The 22,422-nt window shown below is 38.9% G+C and overlaps 1 protein-coding gene across 2 annotated transcripts; it reads left to right on the forward strand.

Annotated features, from left to right (window-relative positions):
* Window positions 1-230: 230 nt before the first annotated feature.
* Window positions 231-22,199, forward strand: CRISP2 (cysteine rich secretory protein 2). 2 transcript variants are annotated; one of them, XM_043450220.1, is made up of 10 exons: window positions 231-342; window positions 1,544-1,643; window positions 4,889-4,925; window positions 7,023-7,093; window positions 10,617-10,733; window positions 11,571-11,658; window positions 15,574-15,719; window positions 16,092-16,189; window positions 18,703-18,791; window positions 21,620-22,199. In XM_043450220.1, exons 4-10 carry the CDS (start codon window positions 7,025-7,027, stop codon window positions 21,745-21,747), a joined length of 735 nt encoding a protein of 244 aa, XP_043306155.1. In that variant the 5' UTR covers window positions 231-342; window positions 1,544-1,643; window positions 4,889-4,925; window positions 7,023-7,024; the 3' UTR covers window positions 21,748-22,199. The 2 variants fall into 2 exon arrangements, with proteins under 2 accessions (XP_043306155.1, XP_043306156.1); XM_043450221.1 differs by lacking the exons at window positions 231-342; window positions 1,544-1,643 and adding an exon at window positions 6,731-6,776 and having other exon boundaries at window positions 4,901-4,925.
* The last annotated feature ends 223 nt before the right edge of the window (window positions 22,200-22,422 follow it).

Below are 22,422 nucleotides of genomic sequence, written 5' to 3' on the forward strand. Positions count from 1 at the left end.
AGCACCTCCTTTCTCAGCCGCCTTCTAGGCATTTTGAATCCTGATATTATCTCCATCCTCCTCCTCCTACTGTTCCGTTTAGGTGTGTGAGCAGACATTTATTTTTCCTCATCAAGTGATGGGAATGATGGTAAATGGGTAGGGTTTTCACGGTGCTTCCCTTGAAGGAGTCCAGGGAGTTGAGGGAATAATTCAATTGGCCGGTGACTGCGCCGAGGTCATAAAGCCTGGTGACGTCGCCCCACGTGGCTGGTGCGGTACTTTACAACCGCAGCCGGAGGGGCGAGCCAGCGGGTGTCTGGCTGCCGCTCTGCAACAGAACATCTCGGCTCTCCAACCAGGGTAAGAGTTAGGGTGGACTGGAAAACTGGAAATGCCCAGGGCTGGGAGGTGGAATAAGTTCGAAGGGGTGAGGGGCCTTCTCATCCTCGGCGCCTCTTCTCAGGTTGGTGCGCGAGCTGTTTCAGTTCAGATGAATGTGTGGTCAGTTTTGTTGCTCGGCCCTTAGCACAGAGGAACCTGACCGGCTATGGTCCATAGGGTCGCAAGGAGCCGGACACGACAGAAACGACTTCCATAGCACACACACCTAGGCACCAAAGATTCGACATCCTCTCCAGGGGGTCCTGCTGAAATTCTTTACCTATCTGAAAAGTAAATCATTCGATGTATGTGAAACACTCTGAGACATAGCAGAAGGCTGAAGTCATTTCTAACTGGCTTTTCATGAGATCAAACTAAGAGTTTTGGTTTTTTATTCATGTTTTGAATGAACAGTTATTAGAAGCTGTTTATTATAAACAATTAGAATTATGGCTGTGGACTCTTCTGGATTTTATGTAATCTGCTGGCTTCCAGGAAAAGATATGAATAAATATAGGTGGGATCCTCCCCCCAGATCCACTCAATACATGCACAACTATATATAGAAATTACTTTCTAGAGCGTGTATGGGTTGGAGGTATAAATAAGGAGTTGAGAGTCTTCAAAATATATGTTATATTTTGAAGTCTTAAAAATATCACAGTATACTGTGATATTCCACGAAAATTAGTCAACCAACAGTTAACGGAGCTTTTTTAAGAAGGCCACATCTTTGTTAATATGTGAAGAAAATACCAGGACATCAAAACACAATCTGATCTCAAAAGGAGATTATGGTCTTACAGGGTAAGATCCAATAAGTGCAGTAAATTATTAGAGAAAATATCAACTAAATCATTGAGTCAAGTTTTAAGTTTGTGACAGAGATTGTTGATACTACCTGTCTCTTCTTCCTGCTTCCCTGGTGGCTCAGATGGTAAAGAAACTGCCTGCGATGCAGGAGACTCAGTTTTGATCCCTGGATCGAGAGGATCCCCTGAAGAAGGGACTGACTACCCACTCAATATTCTTTCTTGGAGAATTCCGTGGACAAAGGAGCCTGGCGGGCTATAGTCCATGGGGTAACAAAGAGTCAGACATAGCTGAGCAACTAACACTTTCACACACACACCTCTTCTTCGTGTCTTTATTTTAAATGTTCTCTTTTCCCTTGCTCTAGGATTATGAAATCATACACCATGCTCTTCCTGCAGACACTGTAGAAGAACCATGTCACCCTGGTCTTAAACCATACGAAAGGGCACAGTGCTTTTCCATTTGTAAGTATCAAAGGAAAATAATGGGATCCATGAATGTGGGTTTAAAGGAATAAAATAGCAACTTTTTAAAAAATATATTCTCACAAAAAGTGTCATTGCTTTCATTGATGCAACAAAAACGATTATAGGCTGAGGGAGTGAGGGAGTGGGGAGAGGAAGGAGGCAAAGAAGAGTATGTGGCATCTTTTATCTATTGAATTATGAAATTATGGGTTACCTAATGCAAAAGTATAACATGATTAAGCTATACAAAATCATCAGGCTCATGTGTATGTCTTTCAATGAGTGATGAGGATACAACATCCCAGCTGTTAGATCATTTGCCTACAGTTCGCCAGAAAGTCTCCAGTGGCGCTGGGCCTTGAGTGTAAGAATATATGATTAGATTATAATGATTTTTTCCTCTGACACCTGGAAGTAAATGCAGGTTTTAGAAACACTTCTAAAACCAGCAATTCAAACAGTGTGCATTTACTGAGAGAATGATCTCAGCAGACTACCACTCATTGCAAGGATAATAATAAAAATATTAATCATTTCCATTTATTGACTATTCTATACCAGGCATTGTACTCGGTGTATTATGTCATTCAGTCTTCAAAACAAACCTATGATATGATAAGCCACAGTTTATAGAAAAGAAAATTAAAACTCAGAGAAGATTCCCAGAACTGATGCTTTCCAAAGACTATCCAATAAGGTATAGAAAGTTGGTAACTGGGAAGTAAAAGTCATGGAAAATTGAGCCATGGATGTTCAGCTGTAAGGTAAGATCTGGATAATTGCCACAGTGATTAACCTGTCTTCAATGCTTATTATAGAAATACTCAGCCAAAGGCAGCATCTATCCCCAAGAAAAAGAAATGCAAAAAAAGCAAAATGGCTGTCTGAGGAGACCTTACAAATAGCTGTGAAAAGAAGAGAAGTGAAAAGCAAAGGAGAAAAGGAAAGATATACCCATTTGAAAGCAGAGTTACAAAGAATAGCAAGGAGAGATAAGAAAGACTTCCTCAGCAATCAATGCAAAGAAATAGAAGAAAACAATAGAATAGGAAAGACTGGAGATCTCTTCAAGAAAATTAGAGATACCAAGGGAACATTTCATGCAAAGATGGACTCAATAAAGGACAGAAATGGTACGGACCTAACAGAAGCAGAAGATATTAAGAAGAGGTGGCAAGAATACACAGAAGAACTATACAAAAAATATCTTCATGACCCAGATAATCACGATGGTGTGATCACTCACCTAGAGCCAGACATCCTGGAATGTGAAGTGGGACCTTAGGAAGTATCACTATGAACAAAGCTAGAGAGGTGGTGGAATTCCAGTTGAGCTATTTCACATCCTGAAAGATGATACTGTGAAAGTGCTGCACTCAATATGTCAGCAAATTTGGAGAACTCAGCAGTGGCCACAGGACTGGAAAAGGTCAGTTTTCATTCCAATCCCAAAGAAAGGCAATGCCAAAGAATGCTCAAACTACCACACAATTGCACTCATCTCACACACTAGTAAAGTAATGCTGAAAATTCTCCAAGCCAGGCTTCGACAATACATGAACCGTGAACTTACAGATGTTCAAGCTGGTTTTAGAAAAGGCAGAGGAATCAGAGATCAAATTGCCAACATCTGCTGGATCATCAAAAAAGCAAGAGAGTTCCAGAAAAACATCTATTTCTGCTTTATTGACTACACCAAAGCCTTCGACTGTGTGGATCACAATAAACTATGGAAAATGAGATGGGAATACCAGACCACCCGACTTGCCTCTTGAGAAACCTGTATGCAAGTCAGGAAGCAACAGTTAGAACTGGACATGGAACAACAGACTGGTTCCAAATAGGAAAAGGAGTACATCAAGGCTGTACATTGTCACCCTACTTATTTAACTTATATGCAGGGTACATAGTGAGAAATGCTGGAGGAAGCACAAGCTGGAATCAAGATTACTGGGAGAAATATCAATAACCTCAGATATGCAGATGACACCACCCTTATGGCAAAAAAAGAAGAACTACTAAAGAGCCTTTTGATGAAAGTGAAAGAGGAGAGTGAAGAAGTTGGCTTAAAGCTCAACATTCAGAAAAAAAAGATCATGGCATCCAGTCCCGTCACTTCATGGGAAATAGATGGGGAAACAGTGGAAACAGTGGCTGACTTTATTTTGGGGGGCTCCAAAATCACTGCAGATGGTGATGGCAGCCATGAAATTAAAAGACGCTTACTCCTTGGAAGGAAAGTTATGACCAACCTAGATAGCATATTAAAAAGCAGAGACATTACTTTGTCAACAAAGGTCCGTCTAGTCAAGGCTATGGTTTTTCCAGTGGTCATGTATGGATGTGAGAGTTGGACTATAAAGAAAGATGAGCACTGAAGAATTGATGCTTTTGAACCGTGGTGTTGGAGAAGACTCTTGAGAGTCCCTTGGACTGCAAGGAGATCCAACCAGTCCATCCTAAAGAAAATCAGTCCTGGGTGTTCGTTGGAAGGACTGATATTGAAGCTGAAACTCCAATATTTTGGCCACCTGATGTGAAGAGCTGACTCATTGGAAAAGACCCTGAACCTGGGAAAGATTGAAGGCAGGAGGAGAAGGGGACGACAGAGGATGTAATGGTTAGATTGCATCACCGACTCGATGGACATGAGTCTGAGTAAACTCCGGGAGTTGGTGATGGACAGGGAGGCCTGGCGTGCTGCGGTTCATGGGCTAGCAAAGAGTCAGACACGACTGAGCGACTGAACTGAACTGAACTGAACTGAACTTTTAGTATGCATAAGAAGAGTGAGAATATGCTTTACTTGTGTGCATGCTCAGTTGCTCAGACATATCTGATTCTTTGTGACCCTCTAGACTGTAGCTGCTCTGTTCATGGGATTCTCCAGGCAAGAATACTGGAGTGGATTGCCATTTCCTCCTTCATGGGATCTTCCCTGCCCAGGGATTGAACTTGTGTCTCCTGCATTTCCTGCATTGGCAGGCAGATTCTTTACCACTGAGCCACCTGGGAAGCCCTGTTCTTTACTTACTCATGTTAAAAGCTAAATGAAAGCTAAATAATGTCAAAAACAACATCAGATAACTGACAATGAAATTGGAAGCCATTGGTATAAAAAAAAATTCTATTTTGGAAATGTATTGATTTAGATTTACTTGCAAACCAGAATGTTCGAAAACAGAAATAGATGTAATATATATTGTGCTCTAATCTCCTCTGCACCCTTTTTCTTCCTACAGACAAAGCAGACTCTTCATCCTGCTCTGAAAACCAACAGTAAGGCATAACTCATTTATTTAAATGTGAACATTTTGTCAATCATTTTTATTTTGCTCGTGGTAAAACTATATGTTTAATAAGTGAATCCATGATTTTCAAGCTTAATGGATAAATTTTTATTGAGAGAATGGGTCAATTCTACTCTCACTATGTCAAGTTGAAACAAATGAATTTTTTGCATCTGATTCTAAAATACATAATATAAGTTTCCATTATTTCCAAAAGTTTCCAACTTTTGGATATACAAGTTTCTATTTTTTACTTTGAAACAATTATGCTAAAACTGTATTTCATAGAAAAATGTAAAATATGACATTTTGTATATTTTATATACCCTTCCATGTTAGTGATTTTTATTACAAACATATACATTTATATATTAACATAGGGATTGTTAAAATAAAGTATCTCCATTAGGCTGCAAAATGATTGATTTTTCCCAGTTGAAACTATATTTTCCTTTCAATGTGCATTGATTTGGACATCATAATTGGATGAAGGTTAATTTCTAACATTACTTTAGAAATTTTCATTGGCATAAGTCAATTAACTCTTCTAAGCCTCAATTCTTTCATTGGTAAAATACTGCCATACCCACCAAGGTATGAGAGTGAAATTAGACATTGCATTTTACCACAAACTATCCATAAATGTTCATTCCCCTCCCTTTGAAGATCATACTATTGAGAAGGAAGGCAATACACGGAATAAGTATCAATTGTCTACTCTTTACAAATTAATAAGACCTAAGAAGTACTGACTTCCCTGGTAGGTCAAGTGGTAAAGAGTCCACCTGCAATGCAGGAGACCCCAGTTCAAATCCTGGGTTGGGAAGATCCCCTGGAGAAGGGACAGGCTATCCACTCCAGCATCCAGGCCTGGAGAACTCCATGGACTGTATAGCCCATGGGTCACAAAGAGTTGGACATGACTGAACGACTTTCACAAGAAGTACTGCATATAAATAATTTAGAATTTTCTTTCCCTCCAAGAATTTGGGAGTACCAATTTCATAGGAAGAGAGCTAATCAAGGTATTATTCCTTACTTAACAAAGTGAGCAGTTTATATGACTAATACTAGAGAGGGAATACGAGTTCTTCCTAAACTTAGTTCTTGTTGCTTCATCTAAAGGACCAAGGATTTTTTTTTTTTTTTTTGACACATTGAGGAAGGACAACCTGGGCAACCCAATGCTGAGTGTGGTTTTAAAAGTTAATAAAGATATTAAGCCACCTTTCTACCTAATCATGGATTCAGCAGATTTGAATAGCCTGGACTTTCAGTACATTTGCTCTATTTGCATTTTTTCTATACTGGGAAATGTGAAAATATAGACAAGTTTAAGGAAAAAAAATAAACATCACTTCTAATGTCTCCGTTGGAGAAATAACTTCTAATAAAGTATTTGTACATTTATTTCTGTGCAGTCACAACCCTGAAATCTTGATTAGAGTTGTTTGTAAATAAAAGGACAAACATCTAGTTTTCATACAGAAGAGGAAGCTAAGAGATGGTATACAATGAAAATAAGCTTTCCCCAAAATTGAGCTGAATGATCAATTGTTGCTCAGCTGTGTCTGACTCCTTGCAACCTAATGGACTGTAGCACACCAGGCTTTTCTGTCCTTCACCATCTCCTGAAGCTTGCTCATGTCCATTGAGTCAGTTAGGCCATTCAACCGTGTCATCCTCTGTCATCCCCTTCTCCTCCTGCCTTCAATAATCAATGCAGGATCATAATTATCTGTGAAGGAATCTGGTTTTTTTTTTTTTCCATGTTTTTTTTTCTGATGAGTTCAGGAGCAATAGAACTGGGCAGAAAACAGTACGTCCCTTGCCTTTACAGGTATAATTCAAGTCAACTTATACAACAAGTCAACAAATACAACTTATCGTTTCTATCAGAGACAGGGGTGGGTCTACTGATTCCTCTTGTACCGTATGGTAATTCTCTCTTCTTACATTACTTATGACTTTGGGAATCACAGCTCAGTTGAAATAACCAATATCATTACATTCATTCTCCCATCTTAGAGGTCCCTGTACTACATGTTTTGATGCAGATCTGTGTTTTCTCTGACTCACTTCCTAGCTATGGCTTTACTCCCCGTGGTGCTGTTCCTGACCGCTGTGCTGCTTCCATCTTTCCCCACCGAAGGAAAGGTAAGGTTAAAATCAAAAATATTTCCAGAACTCTTTGGGATGGCAAAAAGTGGAGAGTGGAAAAAGTGAGTGTCTGGTACATCAGAGTAACCACTCATAGCTCAAAGAACTTAATTATCTAGATGAAAGTTTAAGGATGCTGTCAGTCACACAAGGCTATTGTGAAAACTTGAAATGTGACTTTTCCATAACAAGATAAAAGACAGACCAAATTTCAAAGATTTAGTATTTTTGAAAAAAGAAAAATAGTTCAGTATTTTTATATTGAGTACATGATGAAATCTGGAAAATTAATGTAGTAGGTCTTTAGGGTTGTTGTAAAGAAATTAACACAATTTTGGTGGCTTTGCACATAGAAATTTATTCTCTCACAGTTCTGAAAGCCAGAAGTGTGAAATGCGGGTATCAGCAGGGCCATGCTCCCTCTGGAGGATCAACGAGGAAGTCTGTTCGGTGTCTCCTAGCTTCTGGTGGTTTCTACCAGTCCTTGGTGTCCTTGACTTGTGGCTGCATCACTGCAATCTCTGCCTCCATCTTCACATCACCTTCTCCTCTATGTCTCTTTTAAAGACACGTGTCATTGGATTCATTTTTCATTCAGTATTGGTCCCTGTCGTTAGGAACATAATAAGCAGATAGGAGAAATAGACGCATGATGAGATGATGGTGATAAAATGTAGTCAGACCCATGTTCACAGTATTTGCAGAGCTTTGAGGGGACTCAGTGCCTAAGAATGTTCAAACTGCTACACAGTTGCACTCATCTCAGTTCAGTTCAGTCACTCAGTCATGTCCAACTCTTTGCGACCCCATGAACCACAGCACGCCAAGCCTCCCTGTCCAACACCAACTCCTGGAGGCCACCAAAACCCATGTCCATCGAGTCAGTGATGCCATCCAACCATCTCATCCTCTTTTGTCCCCTTCTCCTCCTGCTCTCAATCTTTCCCAGCATCAGGGTCTTTTCCAATGAGTCAGTTCTCTCCATCATGTGGCCAAAGCATTGGAGCTTTAGCTTCAACATCAGTCCTTCCAATGAACACCCAGGACTGATTTCCTTTAGGATGGACTGGTTAGATCTCCTTGCAGTCCAAGGGACTCTCAAGAGTCTTCTCCAACACCACAGTTCAAAAGCATCAATTCTTGGGCACTCAGCTTTCTTTGTAGTCCAACTCTCACATCCATACATGACTACTGGGAAAACCAGAGCCTTGACTAGATGGACCTTTGTTGGCAAAGTAATGTTTCTGCTTTTTAATATGCTGTCTAAGTTGGTCATAACTTTTATCTCACACACTAGCAAAGTAATGCTCAAAATTCTCCAAGTCAAGCTTCAATAGTACATGAACCAAGAACTTCCAGATGTTCAAGCTGGATTTAGAAAAGGCAGAGGAACCAGAGGTCAAATTGCCAACATCCGTTGGATCATTGAAAAAAGCAAATGAGTTTCAGAAAAACATCTACTTCTGCTTTGTTGACTACATCAAAGCCTTAGACTGTGTGGATCACAACAAACTGTGGAAAATTCTTCAAGAGATGGGAATACCAGACCACCTTACCTGCCTCCTGAGAAATCTGTATACATGTCAAGAAGCAACAGAATCAGACATGGAACAACAGACTGGTTCCAAATTGGGGAAGGAGTATGTCAAGGCTGTATATTGTCACCATGCTAATTTAGCTTATATGCAGAGTACATCATGCGAAATGCTGAGCTGGAGGAAGCACAAGCTGGAATCAAGATTGCCAGAAGAAATATTAATAACCTCAGATATGCAGATGACACCACCCTTATGGCAGAGAGTGAAGAAGTACTAAAGAGCCTCTTGATGAAAGTGAAAGAGAAGAGTGAAAAGTTGGCTTAAAACTCAACATTCAGAAAACTAAGATTATGGCATCTGGTCCCATCACTTCATAGCAAATAGGTGGGAAACAATGGAAAGAGTGACAGACTTTTTCTTTTGGGGGTCAGGTGGGGAGTGGTTCCAAAATCACTGCAGATAGTGACTGCAGCCATGAAATTAAAAGACGCTTGCTCCTTGCAAGAAAAGCTATGACAAGCCTAGACAGCAAACTAAAAAGCAGAGACATTACTTTGCCAACAAAGGTCCACCTAGTCAAAGTTATGGTTTTTCCAGTAGTCATGTATGGATGTGAGAGTTGGACTATAAAGAAAACTGAGCACCAAAGAATTGATGCTTTTGAACTGTGGTGTTGGAGAAGACTCCTGAGAGTCCTTGGACTGCAAGGAGATCCAACCAGTCCATCCTAAAGGTAATCAGTCCTGAATATTCATTGGAAGGACTGATGCTGAAGCTGAAGCTCCAGTACTTTGGCCACCTGATGCAAAGAGCTGACTCATTGGAAAAGACCCTAAACCTGGGAAAGAGTGAAGGCAGAAGAAGAGGACAACAGAGGATGAGATGGTTTAAAGGTGTCAACGACTCAATGAACATGAGTTTGAGTAAACTCTGGGAGCTGGTGATGGACAGGGACGCCTGGTGTGCTGCAGTCCATAGGGTCTCAAAGAGTTGGACAGTACTGACTGAACTGAACTGAACTGATGGGACTCAATACTAGAGGAGCAGAGAATAACTTATCCCAAGGTGTCAAGGGAAAATCAACAACGGACCCCATCTGTTCAGATTTACACTTCAAAATTTTATTCATGCTCATGTAATATCGGCCTTTTTTGTAAATTTAGGCTATCCAATTGCTAGACCTTGTGGGAACAATTCACATACCCTACTCCACCTCCAGCTTTAGGACTCAACCCTCCCCCGGCACACACAGACAGTGATACACCAAGAATATCTGCACCTGGTTTAGTACCTTATCAATTACATTTCTGTTACTAAAAGGAACATGGCCAGGAATGGTATACTGATTGGATGGCTTTGCTTCCTCCAAATGGCCTTGGAGATTTTTTTAAGAGGGTCTTTTGAGTGACTCCATAAAATCTACAGAGCAGAATCATTTTACTAGAATATAGAATGCACTTTGACTGAACCTAAACATTCTTAACCTAAAGACATTCCTTCTCTAAGAACCGATACCATGTCAGGACAAACTTACCCTTAAAGTATAGGGTGATTCTTGAGTCCCACTTTTATCCCCCTGTTGCAGCATGTGGATGAATCTGTCTTAATGTTCTTGTTGTATGCCTCTGTAGGCAAATTATAAAATATTATAAAGTATTATCACTCATATATTGAGAAAAATCATATTGAGAGTTCTCCAGAAACTCAAAATTGGTGTTTGTGGCCTCAGAAGAGTTTTTAATTTGTCATGACATGAATTACATCCCCATTCTCAAAGCTTCAAACTATCTCTTTCCTATTTGTTGTGGCTTTGGCTCAGTTCATTGACAATGCTTACCAATTCACAGTGTCCTGAATGGAACATTTTGTAAATTAATCCCTGGTTCCTTAAATTAACTTATTGCCTCTTAAATGCAATTAAAAATTTTTTATTTCCCTCTTAAATGCAATTAAAAAATAACCTTATTTTTATTTCCCTTTAGGATCCATCCTTTACTGCTCTGATAACCACTCAAGCTGAAGTCCAAAGAGAAATTGTAAATAAACACAATGAACTAAGGAAATCAGTCTCTCCACCTGCCAGCAACATGCTAAAGATGGTAAGAAGCAGGAATATAAGAAAGTAGTGTGAACCAGAGTTGGTAAGAATAGGCAGCTGGTAACTGGCCTGTCTTAAAAATTTTGTGGTTTACAAATTTCTGTCTCTATTTTTTATTTCATTTAGCTGTGTCATGGGCAGGGCAGAAATGAGTTTCCCTTTATAATGTTTAAATAGCTTGTCAAAGTTATAAGGCAATAAAATTGGGAATGCAGACCCAGAAGCCAAATCTTCAGACATCAAATGTGAAGTCATTACATTTCTTTGGTTCACTATCTTCCTCAGTCAAAAATAAAGAAATCTATCTTTCAGGATTAATGCCTTTTAGGGTGAATATTATAACAGCCCATTTCCCAGGAAATAGTCCATAAAAACTGTCCTCTCCCATATGGACACAGTGGGCTGCAAATGAAATTGGCAATAACCTGGGTCTGCTTATTACTGTTGAAATGTAGTTACACTCCCTCACATGTTAATTAGTATTAAGAGTAGCACCATTACTAAAAGATCTTAGGTGTGGCTGCTATGCTATCATAGTCAGATAATATTGTATTATCTTAGGTGTTTCTCTCATTAAATATATCACCTGGGGACTTGTCTTTGTGTGGTAACTGGCACTAGGGCAGATAAAGACACACATATGCAAATAAAAAGATATTTTAATACCAATGACAATTAGATAATATTATAACTTAGATGATAATATAACTTTTTGGCCAACCTAGCACATCTACAGAAGTTTTAAAGTAGTGCAAAATCAGCCTACCAATCAGATTTTAAAGCGTGTACTTCATTGGAGTTTAATCTTTGTGTATTTTGATTTTCTTGGGACATTTAGGAATGGAGCAGAGAAGTGACAGCAAATGCCCAGAAGTGGGCAAACAAGTGCTCTTTGGAACACAGCAATCCAGATGAACGAAAGACCAGTACGTAAATCAATACATGTTTGCTGAATAAATGAACAAATAAAATACTGGACAAATAATAGGGTAGACCACTCTGGGGCATTGTACTAAGAAGACTTTGCAAATAAATATATGGCTGTATCTTTAAAATAAAGTGTCTGTATTTAGAGAGATACATACTAGTACTAGGTATGTACCAACACAAAAAAGTACTATATTGTGTTGATTGTTTCCATTATGCAGATTTATTTCTTAAGCAGCTCATTTATTTCTTTGACCAGCTCATGGTAAAGAGGTCATGCAGAATCATTTTTCCAATTTTCAAGACTAAAAAATAAGGATGTGAAGGAATATATTATGCAAAAACATAACAGGAAAGAGTATCATACATTGGAAAATTAACCAGGCTTCCTAATTTCTCACCCTTTGCCTTTTTTGTGTAGCTGTTTGGTGTTTTGAAATCCATTTATTTTGCATTCCCAAAATGTATTAAAATATGTTGAATTGTTCCTAAATTTTACACCAAAAATATATAAGCTTTTAAAATCAGGATCGATATTTTGGGTGTGTTGATTCATTTTTTAAACTTCTGATGACAAACTATCAAATATTTCATATAGACTATGTGCCTATAATGTATAGAATAATAGACTCAAAAAAATTATAAGACATATCAAGGATCATAAAAACCATGGAAGGAAAAAAACTTGTATGCATAAACATTACATAAAATATTTTACATTATCAAGCATGATATGTACATAGACAAGCCCAGTTTAAAAGAAGTGAATAAAAAAATAAATAAAAAAAGAATAAATAAATAAATAAAAGCAGTGAATAGCTTACCTATTATTTCAGCAGAATTATTATTGTTTATATTGTTGGATGCAAGCATTATGATGAAATTACAAGAAGTGACTGCATTCAGTAGAATATTGGAACAAATGGCCTTAAAAACGCAAGTCTACTGTTAGATTCTTAGTTTCTGTCTTTCCCTGTTAAAGGAGATATTCACAAACATTTTATACTCTCTTTAAGCAGCACACAGACTGTTATTTCAAGTCACCAAAATGTAAATACTAAATGAGGGCTAAAAAAGTTAGGGAAAATTTTCTGGACTACAAGGCACTTATTTCTTTTCAAATTATTTTTTGTGGTAAGAACACGTTTTTTCAGTTTTTAAAAAAGATATTATGATAGTAAAGATTCAACATGTGATCTACTCTCTTAAGAAATGCTTAAGTGTATAATCCAATATTGTTAACTACAGATGCTTTGTTGTCCATCAGGTATCTAGAACTTAGTCATCTAGCTTCCCTGAAAGTTTCTGCCCATTGTTTAGTAACTCCCCATTCTCCCTTCCCCCAAGCCCAGCAGCCCCCATGCCACTTCTAGATTCTGTGAGATACTTCACAGTGATGGAATCGGGCACTCGTCGTCTTTCTGTGACTAGGTGGTTTCACTTAGCATAATGTTCTCAGGGCTCATCCATGTTGTTGCATGTTGCAGAATTTCCTTCTTTTCTAAGGATGAATGATAGCCCATTGTATGTATAGGCCACATTTCGTTTATCCATTCATCTGTTGGCGGACCCTTAGATTGTTTCCACATCTTGGCTGTCATGAATAGTGCTGGAATGAACATAACAGTGCAAATATCTCAAGATCCTGATTTCAGTTCTTGTGGATAAATACTCAAACTCAGGACTGCTGGATCATTTGATAGTTCTACTTTTAATTTTTTGAGGAAGCTCCGTACTGTTTCTCACAGCAGCTGTACCATTTTGCATTCTCACCAACAGAATATACAAGGATTCCAATTTCTCCACATCCTCACTATCACGTGCTGTCTTTTTTTTTTTTTTTATAACATCTTGACAGTGGGGGTAAGGTTATGTCTTTCACTGTGGTTTTGGTCTGCATTTTCCTGGTGATTACTGACTTTTGAGTCCCTTTGCATATACCTATTGGCCATTTGTACATTATCTTTGGAAAAATGCCTCTTCAAGTCCGTTGTGGTCAGAAAAGAGTCTCAGTCATTTCCTCAGGAAGCTCCCAGAAAAAAAAAAAAAAAAATGGGTTTCTGGACATTCCATCCAATTCTTTCTCTCCCCAGGGAGAGGCTAGCCACTAGGGTATTTTATTTGCTCACTCTGTGCTGAGCGAAGAAGGGAAGTTATGGCAACCACCAGCCTAAATCTCTGTTCTTACTAGCCCCAGACAGTGAGTTTATGCCAAGTCTTGTTAGCATTCCAAAACAGGCAAGTCAGGAGGCAGTTCTTCAGACAGCCTCTGGAAAATGTGTGGCATCAGATAACCAAACCAACTTCTTCCCTCCCCAGGGAGAAGCAGGCAGTTGAGGTCTTTTTCTGCTTACCCTGCGCTGAGCTGTAGAAAAGGGTTATGATACCTCTCAGTCCAAATTGCCAACTCTGTTCTCCCCCAGGGAGCAAGACAGAGCTCCAGCACTGGCAGGGAAGGTGCCAGTTCTTTGGGTAACCCCAGAGAAATTGGAGCACTGTACATATTGATCAACTCTACTGCCCAGGGTAGAGCTCAGAGCTAAGATTTTTCATGTTTGTTCTGGCGCTGACCCCAGGAGGAGTTATGGGATCTATCAGCCTGGTCACCATCTCCCTTTTTACCAGACTGTCAGAGCTCCAACACTAGCAAGACAGAAGCCAGCCCTGTGGGGAGTGCCCTTGCAAAATTTGGATTGTGGGACCCATGAACCAACTCCTTCCCTCCCCTGGGAGAAGCTGGAAGCTAGGGAGTCTCTTCTGATCATATGGCACTGTGCTGAGGGTAGGGACTCTTACAAGAGGGTTTTCCAATTTCCCTACAGACTTCAGGGAGTCTGGTTGTGTATCCGTCAGAGTATGAGGCCTTAAAGTGTGTTTCTTGATTTCTCACGAGGGCAATCAGTTCATGAATTGTTGCTGAGTCAGTGTGTCTGTTGGGGGTAGGAGAGGCCAAAGCTTCCTGTCCCAACACTCTGCCGATGTCAGCTTCTGCAAAGTCCTTCCTCCCTAACTCCCTGAGGAGGGTTTGGCTTTGAGACGGTATGATTTATTGATTAAGGAAAGATCAACAAGTTCTGAAAGTTGTCTTCCTCCTGTTGTCAGTTGCCTCTTGATTAGAGGTCTTAAAGGCTATCTCTTGGGGACTTCCGGGGTAGTTAACACTCTGAGCTTCCAATGTAGGGGGGCTTGGGTTCAATCCCTGTTTGGAGAACTAAATTCCCACATGCCCTATGGCACAGCCAAAAAAGAAAAAAATGACTGCCTATAATCTTTTCTTCCCCGAAGTTTACACAAATCATAATCATAAATATTTATACTAGCTCTTATATGTGAAAAATCCCTACTGAGGGTAAGAGGAAAGAAATAATAGAAGTTGTTGCTGCCTTACTCAAGCTTAACAATACAAAGCCGAAAGCACACACAGCATACATATAAAGGATTTAGCATGAAAAAGAATGCATCTTTGACAATCCAGAAGGAGAAGGATTTGTTTCATTTTAATTTTTATTGAAATAAAGTTGATTTACAATGTTGTGTTAGTTTCAGATGTACAGTAAGGTGATTCAAATATACAGATAGATAAATATGTGTATTCTTTTTTTTCACATTCTCTCCCATTGTAAGTTATTACAGGATATTGAGGATCGTTCCCTGTGCTATACAGTAGGTCCTTGTTAGAATAAAGTCTTCTCGACCTAGTCAAAGGTTGCATATTGTGACCAGTCTCAGTGGGCTAGGTAGATCCGTCTTCTCTTTTCCTTTGTAATTGATTAGGAATGGAAGTCCTTTTTTAATGTATTACAGTTAGAACGTACAGGCAGAGTTTGAAGGTAACATTCTTGTGTTCATATAGCTGACTTCTCTTGCCACGGCATGCTTTGTTGCTATCTTCATGATGATCTGTTCCTCCTTAGGCACAAAATGTGGTGAGAATCTGTACATGTCGAGTGACCCTACCGCCTGGTCGGATGCAATCCAAAGCTGGTTTGATGAGCGCCATGATTTTGTCTATGGTGCGGGACCAAAGAGCGCCAGTGCAGTTGTTGGACATTACACTCAGGTGAGCAGGGCAAATGAAACACTTCGGCCACAAGGGCCCTAACAGAGGAGGCGTCTCCAGATGATGACCAACTCCAATGTTCGGTTGAGGAGAAGAGCTTGAGCATAATAGAATCCTGGCATCTGGCTGGTATTTCATTTCACACCATTTTTACCATGGTCTGCAAAATTCTTAGCAGGGAAGTACATGCTGTATTTTTCCAGCACTAGAAATGGATAAGATAGTGAATGCACGTGAAATTTAATATTTGTAAAGTTTGTGACTTTGTTTCAGTAGTTTAAACATTTCCGGAAGGCATTTGCTGTCATTTGCATTTTAACATTTACCCCTCTTCTTTAATGTACTCTCTTGTATTCCCTTATGGATTTGTAGCTTGTCTGGTATTCATCTTTCCGTGTTGGATGTGGAATTGCCTACTGTCCCAACCAAGAGAGTCTAAAATACTACTATGTTTGTCAATACTGTCCTGCGTAAGTATACACTTTAAACTTTGTACCAATAATTCATTGGCAATATAATATTTTAAAACACTCATATTTAACCAATCAAAATTAAAAGCCCATTTCAATAAAGGGAAGGAATAAATTTTGGGAAAGGCTTTTTAAAATGAGATACATTCAACTTACCAGAGAAGAGATCACGTTCTCAGTTCCTGAAACACTTTCCTCAGTTATGAGTTGATGTCTTTTCTCTCAATTCCCTTTCCCCGGAGCTCAAGGTTATTCTCTGAGCACATGTTATATAATTCTTTAATTTGGTGTCATTCATTCTTGCTAATTTTACATCTTAGGAAGGTGGAAGCTTATAGGCTAAGCAAGAGGTAGTAGTGGAGTAGAAAATAAAGGATCGTAAATTGTGATTCCAGCCCTTTCTGCTAAAATGTTCCAACTCCTACCTATCTTAATAACATGCATGTTATTATCATTAGAAATGATTCATTCTTTGGGGTCTCAAAGATTTTTCAAAAGATCTTTAATACATTTCAGAGTCCCAAAAAAGGTAACAGCTTAAGCTTTTGTTTCTCAGAAGTTTTCACGAAAAACTCCACAATGAACAATCCTTAATGTCTTTATACCAGGAAACATGCTTTTCAGTAAGCAAAATGTTTGAAGTTATCCAGAACAAAGCCTACAAACACATTGAAGACCTAACCTTAAGATATCTGTTAGTCTTGCTTTCTTTTAAACCTTGGAATTCTTTACTACTATAGGCAGGGGGTCCCCAAAACCAAGCCTCCTACAGGATTTACTTGATACTATAGGTGGCTCAGTTGGTAAAGAATCTGCCTGCAATGCAGGAGACCACCTGCAATGCAGGATAGCTGGGTTCAATCCCTGGGTCAAGAAGATCCCGTGGAGAAGGAAATGGCAACCCACTCCAGTATTATTGCCTGGAAAATCCCATGGACAGAGGAGTTTGGGGGGGTGCTACAGTCCATGGGTGGGGGGGGTCACAAGAGTCAGACATGACTTAGAGACTAAACCACCATAGGTGACCAGACACATGAGCTTCCTGTTTGAGGCATATGGCCTCCAAAGTCCTTTTCCTGCAAACACCTACCGGAGTTTAGTATTAATAGAAAGAATTGGTAGGTCATTTGGAGAAGGACAGTTGAGGCCTAAGAAGATGCTGAACTGACCTCCTCCCCTGGAGACAATGAATCTGCACCTACATACAGAGCAGGTCCTCCTGAAGAAGACATGCGGGCTGATACATACAAGGACCACATAGAAATGGGCAGAAAGATGGAGAATGTATCCAAACTCACTGCCTGGCTGTAGGAGACGAAGCATTTAGAGCCAGGCATCTGAAGTGAGAGTTGGCATGAATAGCAAGGAAAAGCAGGTGTGAGAGAACCTCTGGAACAGTTTTGTATCTGTGTCATAATTTCTCCAAGGGCCACCACCTTGCATCCTGCCATGTTCTGTGCGGGGAGACTGAGATGCAGATACATTTCCTTGGGCCCCTGACTCCCTCGACACTGCTGAGATTTGGATTCCCGTGTATTTTTCAGTGAATTACATAAACAGTCAATAGGATAATGATCATCAATGAATTACAAGTTAGTCACTGTAATTGATTATACCCAGGACATTGGTATTTATCAAAACTTTTAAAACGAATGTTCTTTTTTTAGTAGATATAAAAATCTCTCACATACCACCTCTGGAAACTCACAAGCCTTCCCTAGCTTTTCAGGCCCACAGACATACACATCATAAATCACTTAAGTACCAGAACATCATCTAGAAATTAAATATATGTATATTTAATGTGATATATATATGGGAGCTTTGTTGTCCTTAGTTCATAGTGGAGAAATTGTGGTATTTATCCTCTTTTAATATAAAGTTATATTGTAACATTGAGTATTCTTTTTCATACTGCAACCCCCTACCACCAGGGCCTCCCCCTGGCTCTGTAAGGGATGTATTTACTCCTAATCAGCTCATTGAGGTGAGCTGCCTTACCAGTTTGACTGAGACTTCCCTGGTGGCTCAATGGTAAAGAATCTGCCTGCAATGCAGGAGACCTGGGTTCAGTCCCTGGGTTGAAAAGACTCCCTGGGGAAGGGAAAGGCTACCCACTCTAGTATTCTTGCCTGGGAAATCTCATGGGCAGAGGAGCCTGGCAAGCTACCATCCATGGAGTCACAAAGAGTCAGACACAACTTAGCTACTAAACAACAACTGGGAGATGAAAAGTGTGTTGCCACAAAAATTTACTCTGAAAGCTTTAAACTAATTATGCCAACTTAGTTGCTCAGCCTGAAGAATTCGAGTCAAGTAGATGGGTCAGTGTGTGTGAAGTGTCTCCTTAACTTGGATGTTATCTAAATTATCTACATGTTGGGAATTGTAATTTTTCAGTTTTGTTAACATAACTAAAAACATTTAATAACATACATTAAGTGGTTGATGTTGCTCTTGACAACCAAACAGCAAAGTGAAAAATATTTAACATTGTGTGTTTTAAATTGCAGTGGTAATAACGTGAGTAAAAAGAACACCCCTTATCAACAAGGAACGCCTTGTAGCAGTTGCCCTGGTAACTGTGACAATGGATTATGCAGTAAGTTTGAAACGATTACCTTGTATTATGGTCAGGAATTCATATTTAGGGACTTCTCTGGTGGTCTAGTGGTTAAGACTCCATGCTTCCAATGCAGGAGACATGGGTTTGATCCCTGGTTAAGAAACTCAGATCCTATATGCCACACAGAGTGGTTCAAAAAAAATTTTTAATTAAAAAAAAAAGAATTGGTATTTAATTTTCTTTTTATGGATTAAGAAATCTCCTAACAAATTTAAATAATGTCTTTATGCAAAAGACAAAACGATTACTCAACAGAGTGTAAGTAAATATTTTACACACTTCAATAACCTTCGTATTCTTTGCAATGAAAAGAGTACAGACATACCTCACTACAAGAAAGAACTAACTCTACAGAAAGTCACACACGTTTGGGGGTTTCTCAGTGCACATAAAAACTATTTTACACTATCCTGTAGTCTATTAAGTGTGAAATAGTATTATGTCTAAAACCAAGGTACTTAAGTTAACATAAATAGTACTTTCAGAAAAATGACTCTAATAGATTAGCTTGATGCAGGGTCACCACAAACCTTCAATTTTTAAAAAACAAAACACAATATCTGCAAAGCACAATAAAGTGAAATGCAATAAAATGAAGTATGCCACACTGAGGAAACCAGATCTGAAAGAGACACGTGCACCCCAATGTTCATCGCAGCACTGTTTATAATAGCCAGGACATGGAAGCAACCTAGATGCCCATCAGCAGATGAATGGATAAGGAAGCTGTGGTACATATACACCATGGAATATTACTCAGCCATTAAAAAGAATTCATTTGAATCAGTTCTAATGAGATGGATGAAACTGGAGCCCATTATACAGAGTGAAGTAAGCCAGAAAGATAAAGAACATTACAGCATACTAACACATATATATGGAATTTAGAAAGATGATAATAATAACCCTATATGCAGGGCAGAGGAGGAGACACAGATGTGCAGAGTAGACTTTTGGACTCTGTGGGAGAGGGTGAGGGTGGGATGTTTTGAGGGAACAGCATTGAAACATGTATGCTATTTATAGTGAAGCAGATCACCAGCCCAGGTTGGATGCATGAGGCGGGTGCTCGGGCCTGGTGCACTGGGAGGACCCAGGGGAGTCGGGTGGAGAGAGGGGTGGGAGGGGGGATCGGGATGGGGAATGCATGTGACTCCATGGCTGATTCATGTCAATGTATGACAAAACCCACTACAATGTTGTAGAGTGATTAGCCTGCAACTAATAAAAATAAATGAAAAAAATAAAAAAAAATTTTTAAATTTTTTAAAAAATGAGGTATGCCTATATTTCCACATGTAAGATGAAATGAAACATCTAGCATTCATTTGTTTTTGTGACCATGGAGAACTCATTAATAGCTATTTATTTTATCAACATTAATACCATTACACCAAAGATTGTATTTTGAAAGAGCAAAATGTATAAATTGAAAGATGTGAGACCACATTATGGCTCAGTCTACACAAACAAACTAAATATTTCTTTTTGTGCAAATGAGTCCCCTCATGATGATTTAGCATTTTTTTTCTATAGTATAATTGGAAGCATGGTGATTAACATAATAAATGATCACAGTCCTATAACTTAATCATGATTGTATGCACATTTTTAATGACAAAATCCAACCTGTACTTGATATTGATTCATAGAGTCCATGAACATATTGTTGAAAGGGAAGGAATAAAATAAATGTTATAAATGTCATTTCTAAAGTTGTCATGATCTGAAACAAAAATAGCTGTTGGCTTTTTATAGTTGGGATACTTTTATTAAAATTATTACAAACAGTAGAGTTGGCATATTCTCTGAGATTTTTACCTTCAAATGAATTCATCTATAGTCCACATTCTTTCTTACTGAATTGTAGAACTAGAATTCAGAATATTGATGATGTCAGAACTATAAATCAACTAGAGGAAAAATATCAACTTAAAAAAATGTGGAATATCTCTACCTCTACTGAATGCTATATTTGCTAAGGAGCTTGGAATTTATCCTATTAGCAATAAGCACACAATTCAAAGGTTTTCAACAAAAGAGTGACAAAGTCAGAATGATGTTTTATAAAGAGCTTTCTAGCAATGGTGTGTAGAAACTACTGGATGGAATTCAGTTAGAAAACTGTTGAAAAGCATGAATTAAAAAGAAACGGAGGGACTTTCCTGGTAGCCCAGTGGCTAAGACTCCAACCTCCCGGTGCAGGGGGCCTGGGTTCGATCCCTGGTCAGGGAACTAGATCCCACATGCCACAACTAAGACTCAGTGAAGCCAAATAAAGAAATTGAGTGTCTTGACTGCATTTACTGCAAAGTGAATGAGGAGCAATGGACAGGGCTGAGAGACAAGATGTCGAATAGCCAGTGTTTGTTACCAGACTAGCTTCCCAGTAGCTGCTGGTCTCAAGCAGTCTTTGAACACCATGGCTAGTAAGATTAAGGAACCAAATTTTTAATTTTGCCTAATTTCAAATAATTTAAATTTAAATAGCTCTGTGTGGCTGGTATGTCCCACGTTAGAGTCAGCAGGTATTTTCATTTCACACTCTTTGCTAAGGGAGCAAAGTAGGTCAATTCACTTTAGAAACACATCACCAAGTTCAAAATAAAAAGTGGTGAGTTGATCGGTGCACTCAGCTAAGGCACCTCGTATGTCCCTCAAGCAGTGAAAGGCCCTTCGTGGTGTAAGCGATGCTGACTTGCTTATCCAGTCTTTCTGCCTCGTGTGTACACTTGGAATGTGTGGATTGCTTTGTTGCTACTGAGGAAAATGATAATGATGTTAACTTGTCTGTTTTGTTACAGCCAATACTTGCGAGTATGAAGATCTCCTCAGTAACTGTGATTCCTTGAAGAAGACAGCTGGCTGTGAACACGAATTGCTCAAGGAAAAATGCAAGGCTACTTGCCTGTGTGAAGGCAAAATTCACTGAAATGCCCGATTTGCATCGTGTAGGACTACATGGAGAAAAGCTGCATCATTCAGTTGACACACAACCAGGAGGGAGACTGTAGACATGTTAGATATACATTTGATTCCCAACAGTAATGAACCTTTTTTCTCCTGGATATTTACATAGATCTCTTTCATACAGAAATTTACAAAAGTAGCACAGTCTGCCATGACAACTTTGGACTGATACAAACTTGTCACATTACCTTTAGTTAATTGAATCAAGTTGAAGATTTTGAAAGCGGTACAACCACGGGACTTAGTCTGGATTAAAATAGTTACATGTTTCCTGAAACAACATGCCAAAAAGAGAAGACTGTAACATTGCCACTCCCTAGAATGAATTCAAACATTGACATCTACCTTTGTTTTCCAACCTCTTCTTTAAACAAAAGCAAACAACTTTAAGAATAAAGAACTTATCTAAGCAAACATATGGATGTGATTTAAATAAATAAAATATAAAATCATATTTTATAATATTTATACATAGCCCTAGTTAGACTCAGCCCAGATAAACGATAAGACAAAGCAAAACTTCTGAAAACAGCTGCCTATAAAGTTAAATTTTAACAATAATAATAACAAAATGAATCAGTTACATTCTCATTTGCTTTTTGTTTTTTGACTTTTTGATCTCCTCTTAACTGGCTTG

This window comes from Cervus canadensis, chromosome 28, assembly GCF_019320065.1.
Source record: "Cervus canadensis isolate Bull #8, Minnesota chromosome 28, ASM1932006v1, whole genome shotgun sequence".
Lineage (NCBI taxonomy): Eukaryota > Metazoa > Chordata > Mammalia > Artiodactyla > Cervidae > Cervus > Cervus canadensis.

Excerpts from the sequence above, each read along its gene's own strand:
- CRISP2 (XM_043450220.1), top strand. The coding sequence starts at position 7,025 with ATGGCTTTACTCCCCGTGGTGCTGTTCCTGACCGCTGTGCTGCTTCCA. Across the intron at positions 7,094-10,616 it reads CTTTCCCCACCGAAGGAAAG|GATCCATCCTTTACTGCTCT; the intron begins GTAAGGTTAAAA and ends ATTTCCCTTTAG. Across the intron at positions 10,734-11,570 it reads CCAGCAACATGCTAAAGATG|GAATGGAGCAGAGAAGTGAC; the intron begins GTAAGAAGCAGG and ends TGGGACATTTAG.